The 15,895-nt window shown below is 40.9% G+C and overlaps 1 protein-coding gene across 1 annotated transcript in view; it reads left to right on the forward strand.

Annotated features, from left to right (window-relative positions):
• The window catches only part of LOC111861861 (centrosome-associated protein 350), a 283,054-nt gene that overhangs the window by 233,589 nt on the left and 33,570 nt on the right, over window positions 1-15,895 (forward strand). The window contains exons 7-9 of the mRNA XM_023846786.2: window positions 10,997-11,266; window positions 12,149-12,214; window positions 13,926-14,215. Coding sequence (XP_023702554.1) covers window positions 10,997-11,266; window positions 12,149-12,214; window positions 13,926-14,215 — 626 coding nt within the window. The remainder of the gene's footprint in view (window positions 1-10,996; window positions 11,267-12,148; window positions 12,215-13,925; window positions 14,216-15,895) is intronic.

Raw genomic sequence — 15,895 nt, forward strand, 5'->3', positions numbered from 1 at the left:
TTCCCCTGCCAATCTTCAGTTCACCAGTTGCTCCACAATCACCCTCACCTATCATCTGGGACTGGTACAATAGGCCAGAAGTGGCCGCAGTACAAAGGACTTAGTCCCACCCCACTAGCAATAAAAACAATATTAGTACCGTAATATCTCAACGAGGCTCTGGTGCTTAAAAATACCGAAGCAGACCAAACATTAGCTGCAGAAAAATGTGGTTTAATAAACGGGTCATTTCATCAGTAAGCCATGTGGAACGTGTTAAGTCGTGTAACCTCTAAAAGTGTAAGATCCACTCCATGATATAGTACCAAGGTTTTCAGTGTGTGGAACTCTGGACCTACCTCCAATCCCCAGTACGTTTTTCTTGATGTGATGTTTAATGTCACAGAGATAACTTTGCCTTTACCTATATATTGTTGTATTAAAACCTAAAAACTCAGCTATTCGAAATCTTAAAATGTAACCTACCAGACACAAGCCGTTGCCACTTGTTGCAGAGCGCAGTGACGGTTTTCTTCGAGGTTATTGCTGACAGTCGATAGATCGCTGAGCGTTTTTCAAGGCAACAGTAACTGTGCCCTCGCTGACTCCGCTGACTTGGGCACAATTTCCTTCCGAGTTTGACGTCACGATCTCGGCACGCCTTTCCCTTCTTTAGTCAAGCAGACAGCAGTGGTAGGATTTTGTCCGCATCGTGAAAAATAAATCTATATCATGTTTTTCATTGCCTGGTGCCTTTTCCGTATCACAGTCACCTCACGACACTGGCTTAACCTAAACTGTGGTTTAGCCAAATCTATGGTTGAGGTAAAGGTATGTTATTTTATTTTATTGGTTTATTTATTTTTAACTGCACTGTCAGTAACTTGGTCTATAAAGCATCGAATGATTGGTTTATAATCAATTAGAAAGGATATGGAAAGAGCATTTAAGGCACAATGCAGGCATATTTAACGTTTCTGTCATCAACTAGGGACCGCCTCTGTGGTCTAGTGGTCAGAGTTACTGGCTAAAGATCCAGAGGTCCCGGGTTCGATTCACGGCGATACCATATTTTCTGAGAAGTAGTGGGTCTGGAACGGGGTCCACTCAGCCTCGTGAGGATAACTGATGAGCTGTTTCAAGGAAATAGCGGCTCAGGTCTAGAAAACCGAAATTAACGTCCGTCTGATTCCGTAGCGTTGACCACGCGACACCCTCTAATCCCCTAAAGTTGGCACTAACTTCTCCGACAAGCCGCTGTCGCTCGGTCGGTATAGTTCGCTTGCGGACTACAGGCCACGGACTTTGTTTTTATTTGTTGTCATCAACTAGATTGTATAGCGTCCAGTGATTGAATGATCGTCATCATCATCATCATCATCATCATCACTGGCACGACAGCCCTTTGTGAGCCCTGGCCTTCCTCAGGATTGCTCGCCATTTTTCTCCATTCGATGTACATTCCTCCAGTTCTTTACACCCAAAATTCTTATGTCCTGCCACACACATTCTTCCCATCTTAACCTTGGTCTTCCCACTCNTCTCAGGATCCTCCTTTCAAATATACTTAACAGTCTTTCATCCGATCCTGACAGTGGCCAGGTCTCAGAGGCAAAAGATAGCACTGATCTTATAAGTACTTTATACATCATAGTTTTGGTTTTCTTGGGTATTAATTGGGATTTCATGTGTTTCCTAAGGCCATGGAGACATTTATTTGCCGCAAGTACACGCTTTTTTATTTCATCACTGCTATCATTTTTACAGTTAACTTCTGATGCAACTGAATAATAAACTGCAAAGGATTTATAAGGAAGCGATCATAGCCTAACTGAAGTGCTGTCCCGGAACTTGTCTGTAGAGATTAAGAAAAGGCAAAGATGACCTCAGTCAAGGTAGTAAGTATACCCGCTCAGATTCGAACCGTGCTCAGCCTGCTTGCTTAGTGTAAAAGTTGTCTCTGTGATTTATTAAGCACCACATGAAGACATATTTCATTTTGAGGGTATAGCTCCACGCAGTCTTGACCTTGGCACTAGGTTAAGGTGAATGGTAGCGTCATTCCTCGGCTGCGTTACCTCCGGGCAAGGAGCCCCGGGACCCATAGGATAGGCTAGGTGAGCCCCAGAGCAAGTCTGAACACTGGAGAAAAGAAAAACGTCGATGTCTTCGATTTCTCCGTCGTCCAGCCTTGTCACTGTCCTGATAGAGGCTAAGGTGGGTTAGTCTCCATAAACTCGCTCCACGGTGTTCTGTCCAGCGGCCAGAAGACAATAGTAGCAACAGCCCTTGTCAGCTCAGTGTATTTTATGGCACCGAAGAATCGGTATTGTGTTTAAAAATCACTCATATTATTAATGCATGTCTAAAAATATATTTCAGATATGAGTTTACCAAAATAATTCGTACAGCCGCCGTGTTGTTTTACATTTTCCATTAATACCTGTAGAAACTGGGAGCCGGGATAGCGTAGTCGGTATAGCGACTGGCTACGGGCTGGACGACTGAGGGGTCGGAGTTCGAGTCCCAGTAGCGTCAAGAATGTTCTCTTCTTCACGTCGTCCAGACCGACTTTGGGGCCCACCCAGCCTCCTGCATAGTTGGTACCGGGTGCTCTTTCCCTGGGTCGTGAAGCTGACCCCTAACCTCCAACTAGTACCAAGGTCAAGAAAATATGGATGTATATATCCATTCCCCCATACGCCTTCATGGCACAGTGCTTAATTAGGTAAGCACAGGGACAACTCTTCCTTTTTTAACTTCAGTGACTGCATGCTTTTCAAAGCATGTCGTTGTCAAAACCGACGTTTAATGGGCTGTTGTTGCTGTGCTCTCAGTTGTTTCTAACTTGGCAGCGTACTGTCATGCGATGCATCCCTGGTTACCCCTGCAGATGTGACCACCATCAGTATCATTAATACTTGGTATTCGAGGTATTAATTATGATAATGTTCCTCTTCTTCCTGAAGGCATCTGAGGACCGGGTGCTAAAATAATATTTTCCTATACAAAAGAGGAAATACAATACGCATGGAAAAAATTGCAAAAGGAACTTCAACATATGTATTTTTCACCAGGTATTATTAAACTGATGAAATGAAGGTGTGATGGGCGGGGTGTATAGCATGTATACAAAAAAAAACAAAAAAAAAACTCTGTTGCTTGAGTCCGAAAGTGAACTATACCAACCGAGCGACCGCCGCTTGTCGCGAAGTTAACGCCAAATTTAGCGGATAGATGGTGTCGCGTGGTCGGCGTAACGAATCCCCACGGCCGTTACTTCCGGTTTTTTAGACAGGACTGTAGCGCGTATGGGGATATAAACTTGATCCCTAGGTTATTTACCGAGATGATATAGCTACATGTTTTCTGTAGCATTGCTGGTAGGATGACTATCCGTGATCCCAGACCACGGAAAGAAAAGATGTCATCTGCTTACACATACTCACCCAGAATTAACCTGCAGTGACTGAGAAGAAACCTATAAAACCTCCATTCGGGATACCAAATTACCAATCCGAGTTTCGAACCGACCCCCTCCGAAATAAGAAACGCGAGTGCTAATCACTTCACAGTGGCGTTCTGTGGGAAAACAAGACGCCTGCATGGTTTTGGCTTGAAGGCTAAGAATAGATGGGAGACTGACGTTGAAATAGATCTTAGGATATAGGTTATTTTCTTTGGGCTGTTTAACGACGCCGTCAGCAGCTACACTATACCGTCGAATTGTACAGTGATAAAATGATGAATTGGGAAGAATCTAGAAGGAAGTCGTGGCATGTTCGCTGCACTGTACCGACGCCTGCCGGGAGAGACTGAAACCATGAAAAGCCTCGGTCAGGATGTCTGGTGCTCTGGCCCAGATTCGAACCGAGTATCTCCCGAACACGTGTCTAGAGCGATGCTGGTTCTCCAACCCTTTAGGCTGTAGGTTAAGATGCAAGTTGGACTGAAATGGCTCCGGACACTGTCTTGTGGTTGGCCTAATAGTGATGAAATTGTCCTAGCCTTCCCTTCCTTAACGAAAGCTATCCCTGTAACAGGCCGTGAAGGCCGACAGGGAAGTGAGAGGTCGAGGTTCCCACATCTCCTAGACAATCGACTCACAGATACCGGTGAAGTTGTCAGCCTTAAGCGCCCGCCGCCCTTTACCCCCCCCCCCCAGGAATCTTCCTGGTACTCATTTTTGTTAGAGACTGAGTCGACCCCGGGGCGATAGTGTGGCTGGAAGGATTAGGTCAATTTAAAAAATTAATCCATCTCATCGGGACTCGAACCGGCGACCTTCCGGATTGTAGCATAATACCTCAACCAACTATGCTACCGCGTGCCCCTTCCTTAATAAGCCCTTAAGAAAATTCTCATTTTTGGAAGCTCACTTTCTGGATGCGTAATTTCATGGTGAAACAGATGACAGTTGATACTTCACCTGAATTTACATTCTTCTGAAAGAGAAAGTCGTTTAGCGTACCTAGGATTGAAGCCCGGAACAATCGAAATTGGATGTGGATTAAAGTTGTGATCTGGTTGGACGTAGATGGATTGTCATACAGTGTATGGGGCAAATGCATTACTTTCACATTCCTAGTTTAGTAGTCGGCCATATTGCTGGTATTGTCGGTAAAGTGCACTCTGTGGAACCAACACCTTGCCAAGCCTCATAGTTCCCCTTCCCGACGGCCTTGGGCATTAGAGCGCTGCAATTGTTTTCGAATGGTTTCTGTTTGAATTCCAAATGAGGGAAGATGCTTGTATGTAGTGCATCTCATTAAAGCGGTATATTCATTGATGATTTTCTGCTGGGACGCCTAACCGAACTGTTGCGTATATACCAGGAAACACGTTTAGCTGTCAAGTGAAGTTCACCAAGAAAGGTGCATTCAGCAGTTGGGGTTGTTGGGCAATCCTGTTTTGAACCGCCCCTGTATTCCTTTTGTTCATAATTCTGCTGTAGTCTACATATTACGTAGACCAACTGTTCCTCGTATGGCGATTAAACTACATGCTCCGCTCCAAGAGAGTCCCATATGTTATTTCTTAAAGCTTGAATATTCGTTGCAACTTTATTTTTAAGTTGGTTGACTTTATTTTGGGGCACGCGATAGCGTAGTTGGTTGAAGCACTAATGTCTATGCACAAGCCTTAATGTTGCGGGTTCAATTCCCGATGTCATTCCATTTTTCAGTTGACATAATTCTTCCAGCCGCACTATGGCCCTGGGTTCGACTCAGCCTCTAACAGAAATGAGTACCAGAAATCTTCCTGGGGCGTAATGGGCGGCGGGCGCATAAGGCTGACAACCTTACCGCCATCTGTGAGCCGATTGTCTAGAGAAAATGTAGGAGCCTCGACGTCTCACAACCCTATGGGCCTTCACGGTCCGTTACTGGGATAGCTTTTTTGCCTTCTATCATTTTATTTGACGATATTGTCAATGTATGAACGGTATAAGAATTCGATGATGGAATGGTTAATGACTGTGGAGCAGTTTGTGGAATGAGAAGTTGCCAGGGAAACTGAGATGGTTGGAGAAGCCACGCGCACTTCCACTTCTTTCATTGAAATTTATGAATTATAGGTTAGTTATATCTATATTTTGTATTAGACCCTGTGTGTCAAAGTTTATAGAATGAAGTTGGATACCGATTTTATGCAGACAAGTTCCCCCTCTGCGGATTAAAATTACATTCGCCCTGTGGGTTTTAGTCGCCACCTCCCAGTACCAAATTTTAAATACAACGGAAGTACAAAAAAAATGAAGTAATGGGCTTCATTTCAGTTACACAACCGAAAGAATTCGGACGTAAGAGAAGTCAGAGATACTGTGATATCAACAGAGCTTTAAATATTATTTGGAAAGAATGAAAAGATGCTGCCTTTCATAATTAGCATTCCGTTGTTGATCACAAAAACGACTTAGGGTGAACATAACCGGCCTCCGTAGCCTAGGGGTAACGTTCCCACCTCATGACTCAAGGTACTCGGGTTCAAACCCGGCGGAGGTCGTGAAATTTTTAAGGGCGGAAAAATTCAGGGAACAAGTCCTCCGGGAGGGACTTTAAGCCGTGAGCCCCGTGTCGTAGATTTACGGCACGTAAAAGATTCTCATGTCTCTAGGAGACCTCTGAGCAAAATTAGGCAACAAGTTTCCCGCCCAAGTAGTTTCCAATGCCTCTGGTAGATGGGGGAAATATCAGGTACCTCGTTGGCTGAACGGGGTAGACAGAAATTAAAGGGGGACGCACATAAGTGGCCGCGGTTAGTCGCTGGCTTCCCACCGCGGTGGCCCGGGTTCGATCCCCGGTCTAGTCAAGTGGGATTTGTGGTGGACAAAGTGGCGCTGGGGCAGGTTTCCTCCGAGTACTTCGGTTTCCCCTGCCAATCTTTATTCCACTAATTGCCCCACAATCACCCTCACCTATCATCTGGGGCTGGTACAAAAGGCCAAATGTGGCCGCAGTACAAGGGCACCCCACTAGGGAAAACATAACACACTGCAGTTCACTACAACACGTACGAAGTATTCTCCTTCTGCTGTATCTTCACCGGTTGTGGCCTGGTAACGGCTTCCAATTCTGTAGCTGTCTCAGCTTCTGTGTTCACCTCCTTACTGGCCGGCGACTGTCTCACAGCTAACACCTGCTCTCCTAACTACCGTCTCAAAACTCTGTCGTAATCGCAACTACTGCTCGTTATAGAACGTCAGCACGGATCGCTTAGAGAACGCCGCTTTCAAGTTACTCCAATGTTGCGTGTTAAGAATCTCTTGCCTAACAAGGGTGTGTTTTTGCAGAGCCGTTCCCTAGCAACTGTTGTGTACACTGTGCAGCATTTGTTCTAGAAGTTAGCACCAGTATCAAGTGGACATCTGTGTGAAATATAAGAATGTTAGGCAAGTTTCGTCAGATTATTCAGAGGCAAGTGGCTGAAATGTAGGATACGGATATTGGGACGAACAGGGAAGCATCCTGTTTCGTGCAACTGGTATACAGGCACAGCGGAAGGTCTCGTATTGAGATCTTCTGCACTGTTACCGTGTTGATTTGCTTCGTGCCACGCGCCGATCAGGAGGACGGAACTTTCCTGCATGTTCCTGATACCAGCTCAGCAAACTGTTAGCGTATGCTTTTGTTCTATGCTTTTGTTTCTTAGCTACGGATTTACATAGATGTTAAACCGTGTTCTGCAAATTTACTGCATACTGGTAGGTAAAGTGCCACGGGACAGGAAGGCGTCTTTCTGGGAACCTTGAAAGTAATTACAGTTGAATTATTCCAAACAAGACAAGTTACGTAATTTCTTTTACGAACGGTAGGTGCTTTTTATAATTTTTTTTCATGACGCCGTGTGTACATAGTAATTACTGTAGAAAGGTTGCGAGTGTAGTTAATACACTGCACTCAGGTCAAAACAGCGCCAGCTGAAAGAAATCAAAAAGATGCATTTCTCTTAATGGCTCGGCGTTTGATGAATTATCGAACTCTTTTAACACTCAAACGAGTGTGATCAAACTGTTTTATTTTCACATCTGTTTTATATTCTGAAGGTTCCGGGTTCGAGGCTAGTTCCGGGGATTTTCTTTTCTGATTTTCCTTAATCTCGCAGGAAAATGATGGATAGTACTTTCTTCTCTTAGGCCTATCTCGCTTCCATGCATATTCTTTCAGTTCGTTCTGGCATTAATTTTACGACACTTGCATCTCTTTAGTCACACAAAACTGTAACTTTATATGCTTATCATTTTGTGGTCTGCATTCATTTCACATAATGTAAAGTTGTCAGAGGCAATGGTCGCGAAGTTTGCAGTTTTTAAAATAAAGAAAAAATCTCCTTGCAAACAGTGTGATGTGTATGGTAAGTGCGTATTGCCAACGCCCCCTCCCCCAGCACTTTTGCTGGTATTGTCATGCTCGAATTTAGCCTCAAGGTCGAAGCTTGCAATATATCTGCAGATACCGCCTTTTGTCTTTTCATAAGTTTCCTGGTGCTCAACAATTGCTTGCCGGTATGCGTACCTCCTGAAAAAAGAAACACTGCCTACTCACAGTGGGGCACGCCGTAACGTAGTTGGTTGAGGCACTGTGTTACAAGCCGGAAGGTCGCGGATTCGAGTCCCGATGAGGTGCTTTTTTTAATTAACCTAATTCTTCCAGTCGCACTATGGCCCCTAGGATCGACTCAGCCTCTAACAGAAATGATTACCAGGAACCTTCCTGGGGGTAAAGGGCAGCCGGCGCGAAAGGCCGATAACCTCATGGCCTTCTTTGAGCTGTTTGTCTAGAGAAAATGTGGGAGCCTCGACACCCCACAACCCTATGGGCCTCCACGGCCTGTTACAGCGATAGCTTTACCTTTACCTTTTACTCACAGTGGTACGTTAGTTAGTGATGCCAAGCGAAAAGATAACACGGAGATCACTTAGTGGCCATTCATGTTATTTTACATTGGCACACAAGTCTTAATGATTGTTAAGATGTATGAATGCCACAACCATCAGTGACATATTAGTTGGCAAATACTTCTGCATATGTACCCAACGTCTATCACTACACGAAGTGACATGAAATGTTTCTAATGCAGTTCGCCCCAAGGGTTTTGATGGTCGCAGTGTTTATATTATAATGTAGATGCTACAAGTAACACTATATGCATGTTGGGTCCCATGAAAATCTGACTATTTGGTCAAATAACGAACAAACATAAACCTCTATTTCATAGCAAGTAGGAAGAAGTTTGATAATCAGCTTGTAGAATAAAGGTTACCATAGAAAGGAACAGAAACCATTTTTACAGCCTCAGAACAACCTCACTTTTGGTAGGGGGGATGCCCGTTTTAGTAGATGCAGCATAATTGACATGTGCATTCATGATACATACTGCCCCAGCATCTGCCTGTATGGCCTATTTAGCCACTGTTCACTGGAGATGAGTATTTATGCCCACTGCACTTCGAGTATCTCATGTTGAATGCAGGTGGAGTCATCCAGGACTGATAAACTTCGATAAGGTGCTGAGGAAAGCCAACTGAAAAGTACAGGAGTGGAAAAATGTACTCCAGAATTTTCCAAATGAATTTTCTACAAATTTTGATACTTACCCCCTTTGGCCCTGATATTCATTTGTTGCAGATAAAAGCGTGTTTTACTATTACTGCTGCAATGCTGGTCATTACACATGCAGTAAAAAATTATTGAATCTTATTGTTCCTTAAACACTGTCCTGTTTCCACTTTTCCAAAGTAAGCCATTATGAGAATATTGATAAACTTTCCATTTGAATCATGCAGCATAGGGGTTATAAAGGAACAACAGCTTTTGGCTCAAAATACTACATTTAATGAATGCCCATTACATAGTTTTGGATATGAACCATATGGTTGGAAGCCCCCCCCCCTCGTTGTACATTCATTTGCCACACTTCATGAAAAGAATGCATAATTATTGATTTTGCTTAAAAATTCTTTCATCACACACAGTAAATATATATGAACAAAATCTGCCAGACCATTCAGGGGCCAGTGAAGCTCACATCCATCCATACAGACTGATGGCATTCTTATATCTCTTCTTTGTATCAAGGGGACTGAAAACACATAAATCTGTCAAAATCTCAAGATTGGTTTCACTGTCAGTGATTTCTTGCATCTTCTATGTATTCAATAAAATGAAAAACAGGAACAGGATTTTTGTTTAAGCATTTAACAAAAGAGGATTTCTTAGCTTATAAACTGTCAGGACTGGAAGAAACCTAAAAATGCTCCAAACTTTTTGTCGAACAACAACAGAGTGTGTACAATTTGTTGCTGCCTGTATAGATTTCATCATAGTCATATTGCATTTTGTTTGGAGACTGGGATATCCCAGGAAAAGCAAGTACACTATGGATGTGTGGTGCATAGTACAGTAAGGTACTGCTTTTATTGTTGTCATTTCTGTGATGTATGTTGACTGTATATAATAATGCACTAAATCACATTGTGATAAAATGTTGGTGGATTTTATTTGTTGTAGTATGTACAGTAACACTGTGTTTCCGTACACACATGTTTGCCAATCTTGACTTGTCCTTCCTCTCATGATCAAAGTTAATTCTTTTAGATTAGGGTTTACTATATACTAATTAGTTCATTACTTGGAGTCTGAAAACCTTGAATGAAAACACAATATATTGATTGCAAATCTGGCGTGCATCTCAAATGACAAAACAAAAAAGAACTCTCGGGTTTTAGTCCGCAAGCAAACTACCTACTGAGTGACCGCCACTTGTTGGTGAAGTTAGTGCCATCTTTAGAGGATAGAAGGTGTCGTGTGGTCAGCCCAACAAATCCCCACGGCCATTATTTTCGGTTTTCTAGACCAGAGCCACTAGTTCCTTCAAATAGCCCCTCAATTATCCTCATGAGGATCAGTGGACCCCATTCCAGGCCCACTATTTCTCAGAAAATCTGGTAGTGCCGGGAATCAAACCCGGGCCTTTGGATCTGTAGCCAGAACTCTGACCACAGAGGTGGTCGCTGACAGAATTACAAAATATCAGAACAGTATAAAATCACACGAATGATAAGATAATAACTAACTTTTGTGTTATGTTAACACAAACGGTAATTACATCACATGCAAAGTGTCAGATAATGAAAAGAAATCATAGAACAATTTTGTAATACAGTGACCATGTACAAAGATCACTGAATTTGGATTTTATTTTAAGTCACTGGCCCTAATTTATGAATTAATTATGAAAATGTACAAAGATAATTTTAGTTATATTTTATGTATGTGGCCTATTTTGTATCCTGAAAAAAATTTAGCCTAATTGATTATTCATTGTACCAACTGTCATAAAAAAATCTCAGATTTGTAACAATGGCTGTAGAATTTAAATTTTATGTATGCAGAATTTCATATTGTATAGTGATGAAATAAATAATATGAACATAATTTTAACTGAGAGTTATGCAAGGCATTTTGATCAGCTGTTGTAGATGTCGGTCTGCATTATATTCTGTTTTGTTTTCCAGGTGCTGATGGAGGGGTTCAGTTGTGCTCATTATTAGGTACCCCTGTTCCTAAAGAACCTTCCAGAAGCTCAAATAATGTGATAGTTGAACGTTTGCCAAACATAGTGAGGAAGTTCACTGTCCTCAAACCTTTACCTGAGCGTCAGCCCATCCCACCACCACGCGAACGTAATGTAGTGGTCAAGAGCATAAAACTGACGACTGAGTCTTATCCTGGCTCTTGGTCTGGGAGCAAAAAACGTGTCAAGGAACTCACCTTAAAGACAGACAGTATGTATAGTATTTTTAATGATTCTTGTTTTAAATATATGTTCTGACTGTCAGATTTGACATATTCTGGGATGTGATGGCATGTTGTTGGTAAGTGGATACCAACATGTCAGAAGACCATGCAACCTCCATCTTCACCGAAACATTGGTACCTATCCACCAAACTGCATGTGGTCACATTCCAGAAGACCGTGATCTGTACACTTTAAATTTGGTTTCAGTCATGTAATATTATAATGTGAGATGCTGAATCTGAAGTGTTAAGTGACGTGGAACAAAGTTGTATTCACAAAGAAATTAAGAACAGTTTAAATTTTGTTAATGTTTGCTGCCATTCATGATATCCTGTCGAAACATGTAAAGACTAAAATGTGCAGTTTTACAGTTATGCATATGGTTTCTTAATTATTGTGTAATTTAAAAGAAAATCAATTGTGATGTGCAGCCCATAATACTTGTATGATATTTTAATAAAGATGATAATTTATAGAAATTGTGAACGCATAGTATCTGAAAGTGTTAGGTAATAATTGGTGGATTGTAAATTAAAATACAGCAACAATAATGATAATGTCTGACTTTTTTTTTTGGCAGTTTGAAATGGGGAGCAAGAAGGATTTTGTGTATGCAGATAATGCTCATTTCTGTAAACTTTATTGAAAAGTAATGCTATGGCTGATAGTTGGCTGTTATTGTTGCATGGATGTATCAACCTGTGATTGGAATTGAGCTTGAAACCTTGTTATCAGTATTTGAATAATGTGTTATATCATCTTTTGTTAGAATTCTTGTTGAGCTTGTGGTATTTCAGCTTATCGTGAGCCTTGTCATCTAATTATGTTTCTGTTCCAGCTTTGTAACAAGTATTTGGTTTTATTTCAGCAGAAAATTTGCCGAAACAAAAGGAAGAGCATCCTGTGATACAGGAAAGTGAACAGACACAACCTGGTAAATTTCTGTTAGTTCTACTCAAACATTTTGCTTACATGTGCGTAACTGTGCCAAACTTCCTAGCCTGTATAATGTGAGAGGCCCTTTGCTTCTGTCGAATATATAGAATGGCTCAGAAGTCACACCTATAGGGATTTCAATTAATACAAGAAGAAAATTTATGCTCGTAATAAAAAATGATCAGAATATTGTCCATCAACTTTGCTACATTCTTGCAGTGGACAAGCACATTATACCTGAACATGGTTCAAGATATTACACCAATCTTAGAATAGTCCATTTATATTTTTCTTTATTCATTGTCCGTTGCATGTACAGTCAGCTTCTGATACCCTTATAATAAGCAAAGCATTATATCTGGTGACCTAGGTGGCCATTCAATGGGACCTTACTGTGTAGTCTGTTTACCTGTAAAGGCCACATCCAAAAAAGCCATTAACGCTGGTTTACAGAACTAGTCAGTGCTATCCAGTTGGTATTACAGTATTTTTTATAATAGTTTCTTAATTTTGAATTATTATTGTTTCTACATGCCATATAGAGTACTCTTTTACGTTTACAGGATGTTTTTATTCCTATAGTAATCCATTCACTTATTTCATTTAAAATTATATTTTTTTTTTTTTGGAAAACTGGAATAGTAAATTTTCAAGTAAGTGTCTAAAAAGGAGTTAAACATTATATTAACATCATCACTAGAAAATGTTGAGTCCCATGTTTCCTAACTTAGTTTAATTAAAAATTCATTTATTGGGTGTGTGTTTGTTTATTTTCCTTATATTTTAAATTGTTTAGCATGTCTTCTCATGTTTATTGTTTTAAATATTATGGATTGTGCATCATGATCAGACAATCCATTTATTGTAGGCCGTACATAATAATTTTATTATCAATGGCTGTAGCAGAATTTCTTTGAACTCTGGTGGGAAAATTTATTGTACTTATTACACACTGGTGCAAATGCACAAATGTTCTTGCCACTCTAAGAGAATAACATCAGTAATCTGTTGTGTGTTCTCACTGCATGCAAAGAAAATTTGCTTTTGAAGATGGTATTACCCTAATTTCATAGCATTTGACATAAGTAATAGTACTTCCATGGATCTGATTTGTTTCAATTGAAAAATAATAGTTTTGGGGACCTCAATAATCTTAATGCTGTCCTGGGAGTAAAGGGCGGCTGGCATTTAAGGGTGACAACCTCACCATCATCTATGAGCCAATTGTCTAGAAAATGTGCGAGCCTCAACGCCTCACAACCCCATGGGCCTCCATGACCTGTTACAGGGTTAGCTTTACCTTTTTATCACATTCTATTAAATTAAGGTAGAATGGAAGTAAATATTGCATGATTACGCAATTATGGGACATCCATTATAGCAACCTGCTCATTATCATTGAACATTTTCCAAGAAAAAGAAAACGGGAGTTGTATTTTGCCATGTGACAGGTATTTGATAACAGTTCTCAAAAGGCTTAATTAAGCTCCCATCATTCCTGATTCTGACAATGTCTGACCTTTTAAGTGATGGTGGTTTATGTCTGGAAATGAGATGCAAGCAGTTGTATCAACCAAAGTATTCTGTGAGTGTGACAGGGTCTGTTTTGATGAAGGACGACACATTACGTTGGTTGTAGCTTACCATTAGAATGTGTGTCCCAATTATAACAAAGAAAAACTAATGTTTTAATTTTATTTTAATTGTAGATATTTTTAAGCCTGTGAAGAAGGACACAGATATTGATGGCGGTAATGAAAAGAATCTTTCTGCATTGTCATTACATGACAGTCAAGCTAAGAAGGAATACGTGAAACTTCAGATACAGAAACGTAAGCAGCAACGGATTCAAGAGAAGTTTAAAAAACAAGAACAAGAGGAAACAAAACAAAAGAATCTAAAGGAACTTAAAGATAAACAGTTAAGACTGTTGCAAAGTAATATCAGGAGAGCAAGGCGGAGGCAGCTACAAATACAGCAGCATCAGGAGCTGGAAAATGTAAGCTTAGATTCTAACTTTCTGATATTGTAGTCTTAGAGATGCACATTGTCACAGCTAAAACTTGTTTTGATCCACAGGAAACCAGTTTCTTGTCACCACAACTTTTTACTTAAAATTCATTTCAAAACACTGCAACCTGTCTCCATCAGTAGACACATATCAAATCTCAATATGTTATGACTGGGTTACCCTATTTAAAGGGCCCCATAGTTAATTCTGTTTCATAATGTGGTCTTCTCTGGAGGACCATATTTGGGGGTCAGTGTGTTTCATTGATCTGAGTTAACCTTTCCAGAATTTTTTCACATCTAAATTTGTTTATTACATGTATTCTGCTTGCCATTCTACAGTATACAATTCATATTGCTTTGTATGTAACAGCCGTGCTAATGAAAGAGTATTGTTCTTTTACTACCGTCCCTCTTCTTCTTCTTTTTGTGCCTGCTGCTCCGGTCGCTCCTTTCCTCCTCATCGCTGCTATGGCTGCTCCTGCTTGCCGCTCCTTCCACCTTTACCCTTCTTTGCTATTTGGGTACTGAGGTAACCAGGTTGGATTTAGGATAATGGTAGGCATGGATTTCTGTCTCAGGTCGATAACAGGTCTTTCTTCGTAGAAACTTTAACACGACTAACCTGTGGCTTTACCTTAGGTTTAATATACTCATTTTTGGTCACAATCACTATTTATGGCAGTTACATTTACACTGTTTCGCTTACAAAGGCGATTCTATAAAGAACAAAGCAAGTGCCTCCACTCACTAGGAGGGTCTCTTATTATCTGTTGCCTACTACTGGCTCGGCGACGCTAACGGACCTACGGGCCTTCCCAGCACCACACCCTAGATGACATCATTCCCCACACCAATCCGGGGATCCACCACCCCTTCTCCATCTGCAAAACTGCACATGTGAAATAATGTCGTGCTATTATCACGTAGGCACTTCCCCTCCAGGGCCTCACACATTCGAGTCCACTAGTAAACGGTTACACTTTCTTGATCTCTAGAAGAAATATCACTGTGTTGATGTGGTGGTACTGAAGGTGTCAGGTAAATCCATGACTTCATGTGGTAGATTCTTGACTCTTATATGATACCTTAAAAATTTCTTAAATGAGACTCATGTCTAGAATCCAGCAGCATTAAAACTTCTTTTGATACAGGCGTCTTTATAACACTGTTCTTCAGCAGTTACATGCTCCTGCCGGTGTTTATACAGTTCAGAACGTTTCTGGATATCATGATGCGTGAACTCATGCAAATCTTAGAAACCACATAACCTGAAGTAATGGCCATACGGCTGCTCTTTCCATTGTGGAAAAAGTAGTAAATGGTGGATTCATGGGATGGATCTTTCCCCATGGTGACATGACCCTCCATACTTAGAGCCTTTACAAGTGATTACATGTTGATTGGTCAGACCTCATACATTTTTGAGGTTAAGCAAATTTTCATAGTAATCTGTATTTGTTTCCCTGTTCTCATACCCAGCCTTTGAATGTCTCAAGATTTATGTTGTAACCAGTTGATTTCAATTTTGCATAAGTTGAATAGTAAAAGGTAATGTATGAATGAAAAATAAGGAATTTCTGAAAATGAATAATTGCCATTTTCATGCTATCAGTAGAGTGCATATAAAGCAGTGTTCTTGTTGGGCCTGAATATGTTTGTATAATTA

Source organism: Cryptotermes secundus, unplaced genomic scaffold, assembly GCF_002891405.2.
Source record: "Cryptotermes secundus unplaced genomic scaffold, Csec_1.0 scaffold1231, whole genome shotgun sequence".
NCBI classification, from domain to species: Eukaryota; Metazoa; Arthropoda; class Insecta; order Blattodea; family Kalotermitidae; genus Cryptotermes; species Cryptotermes secundus.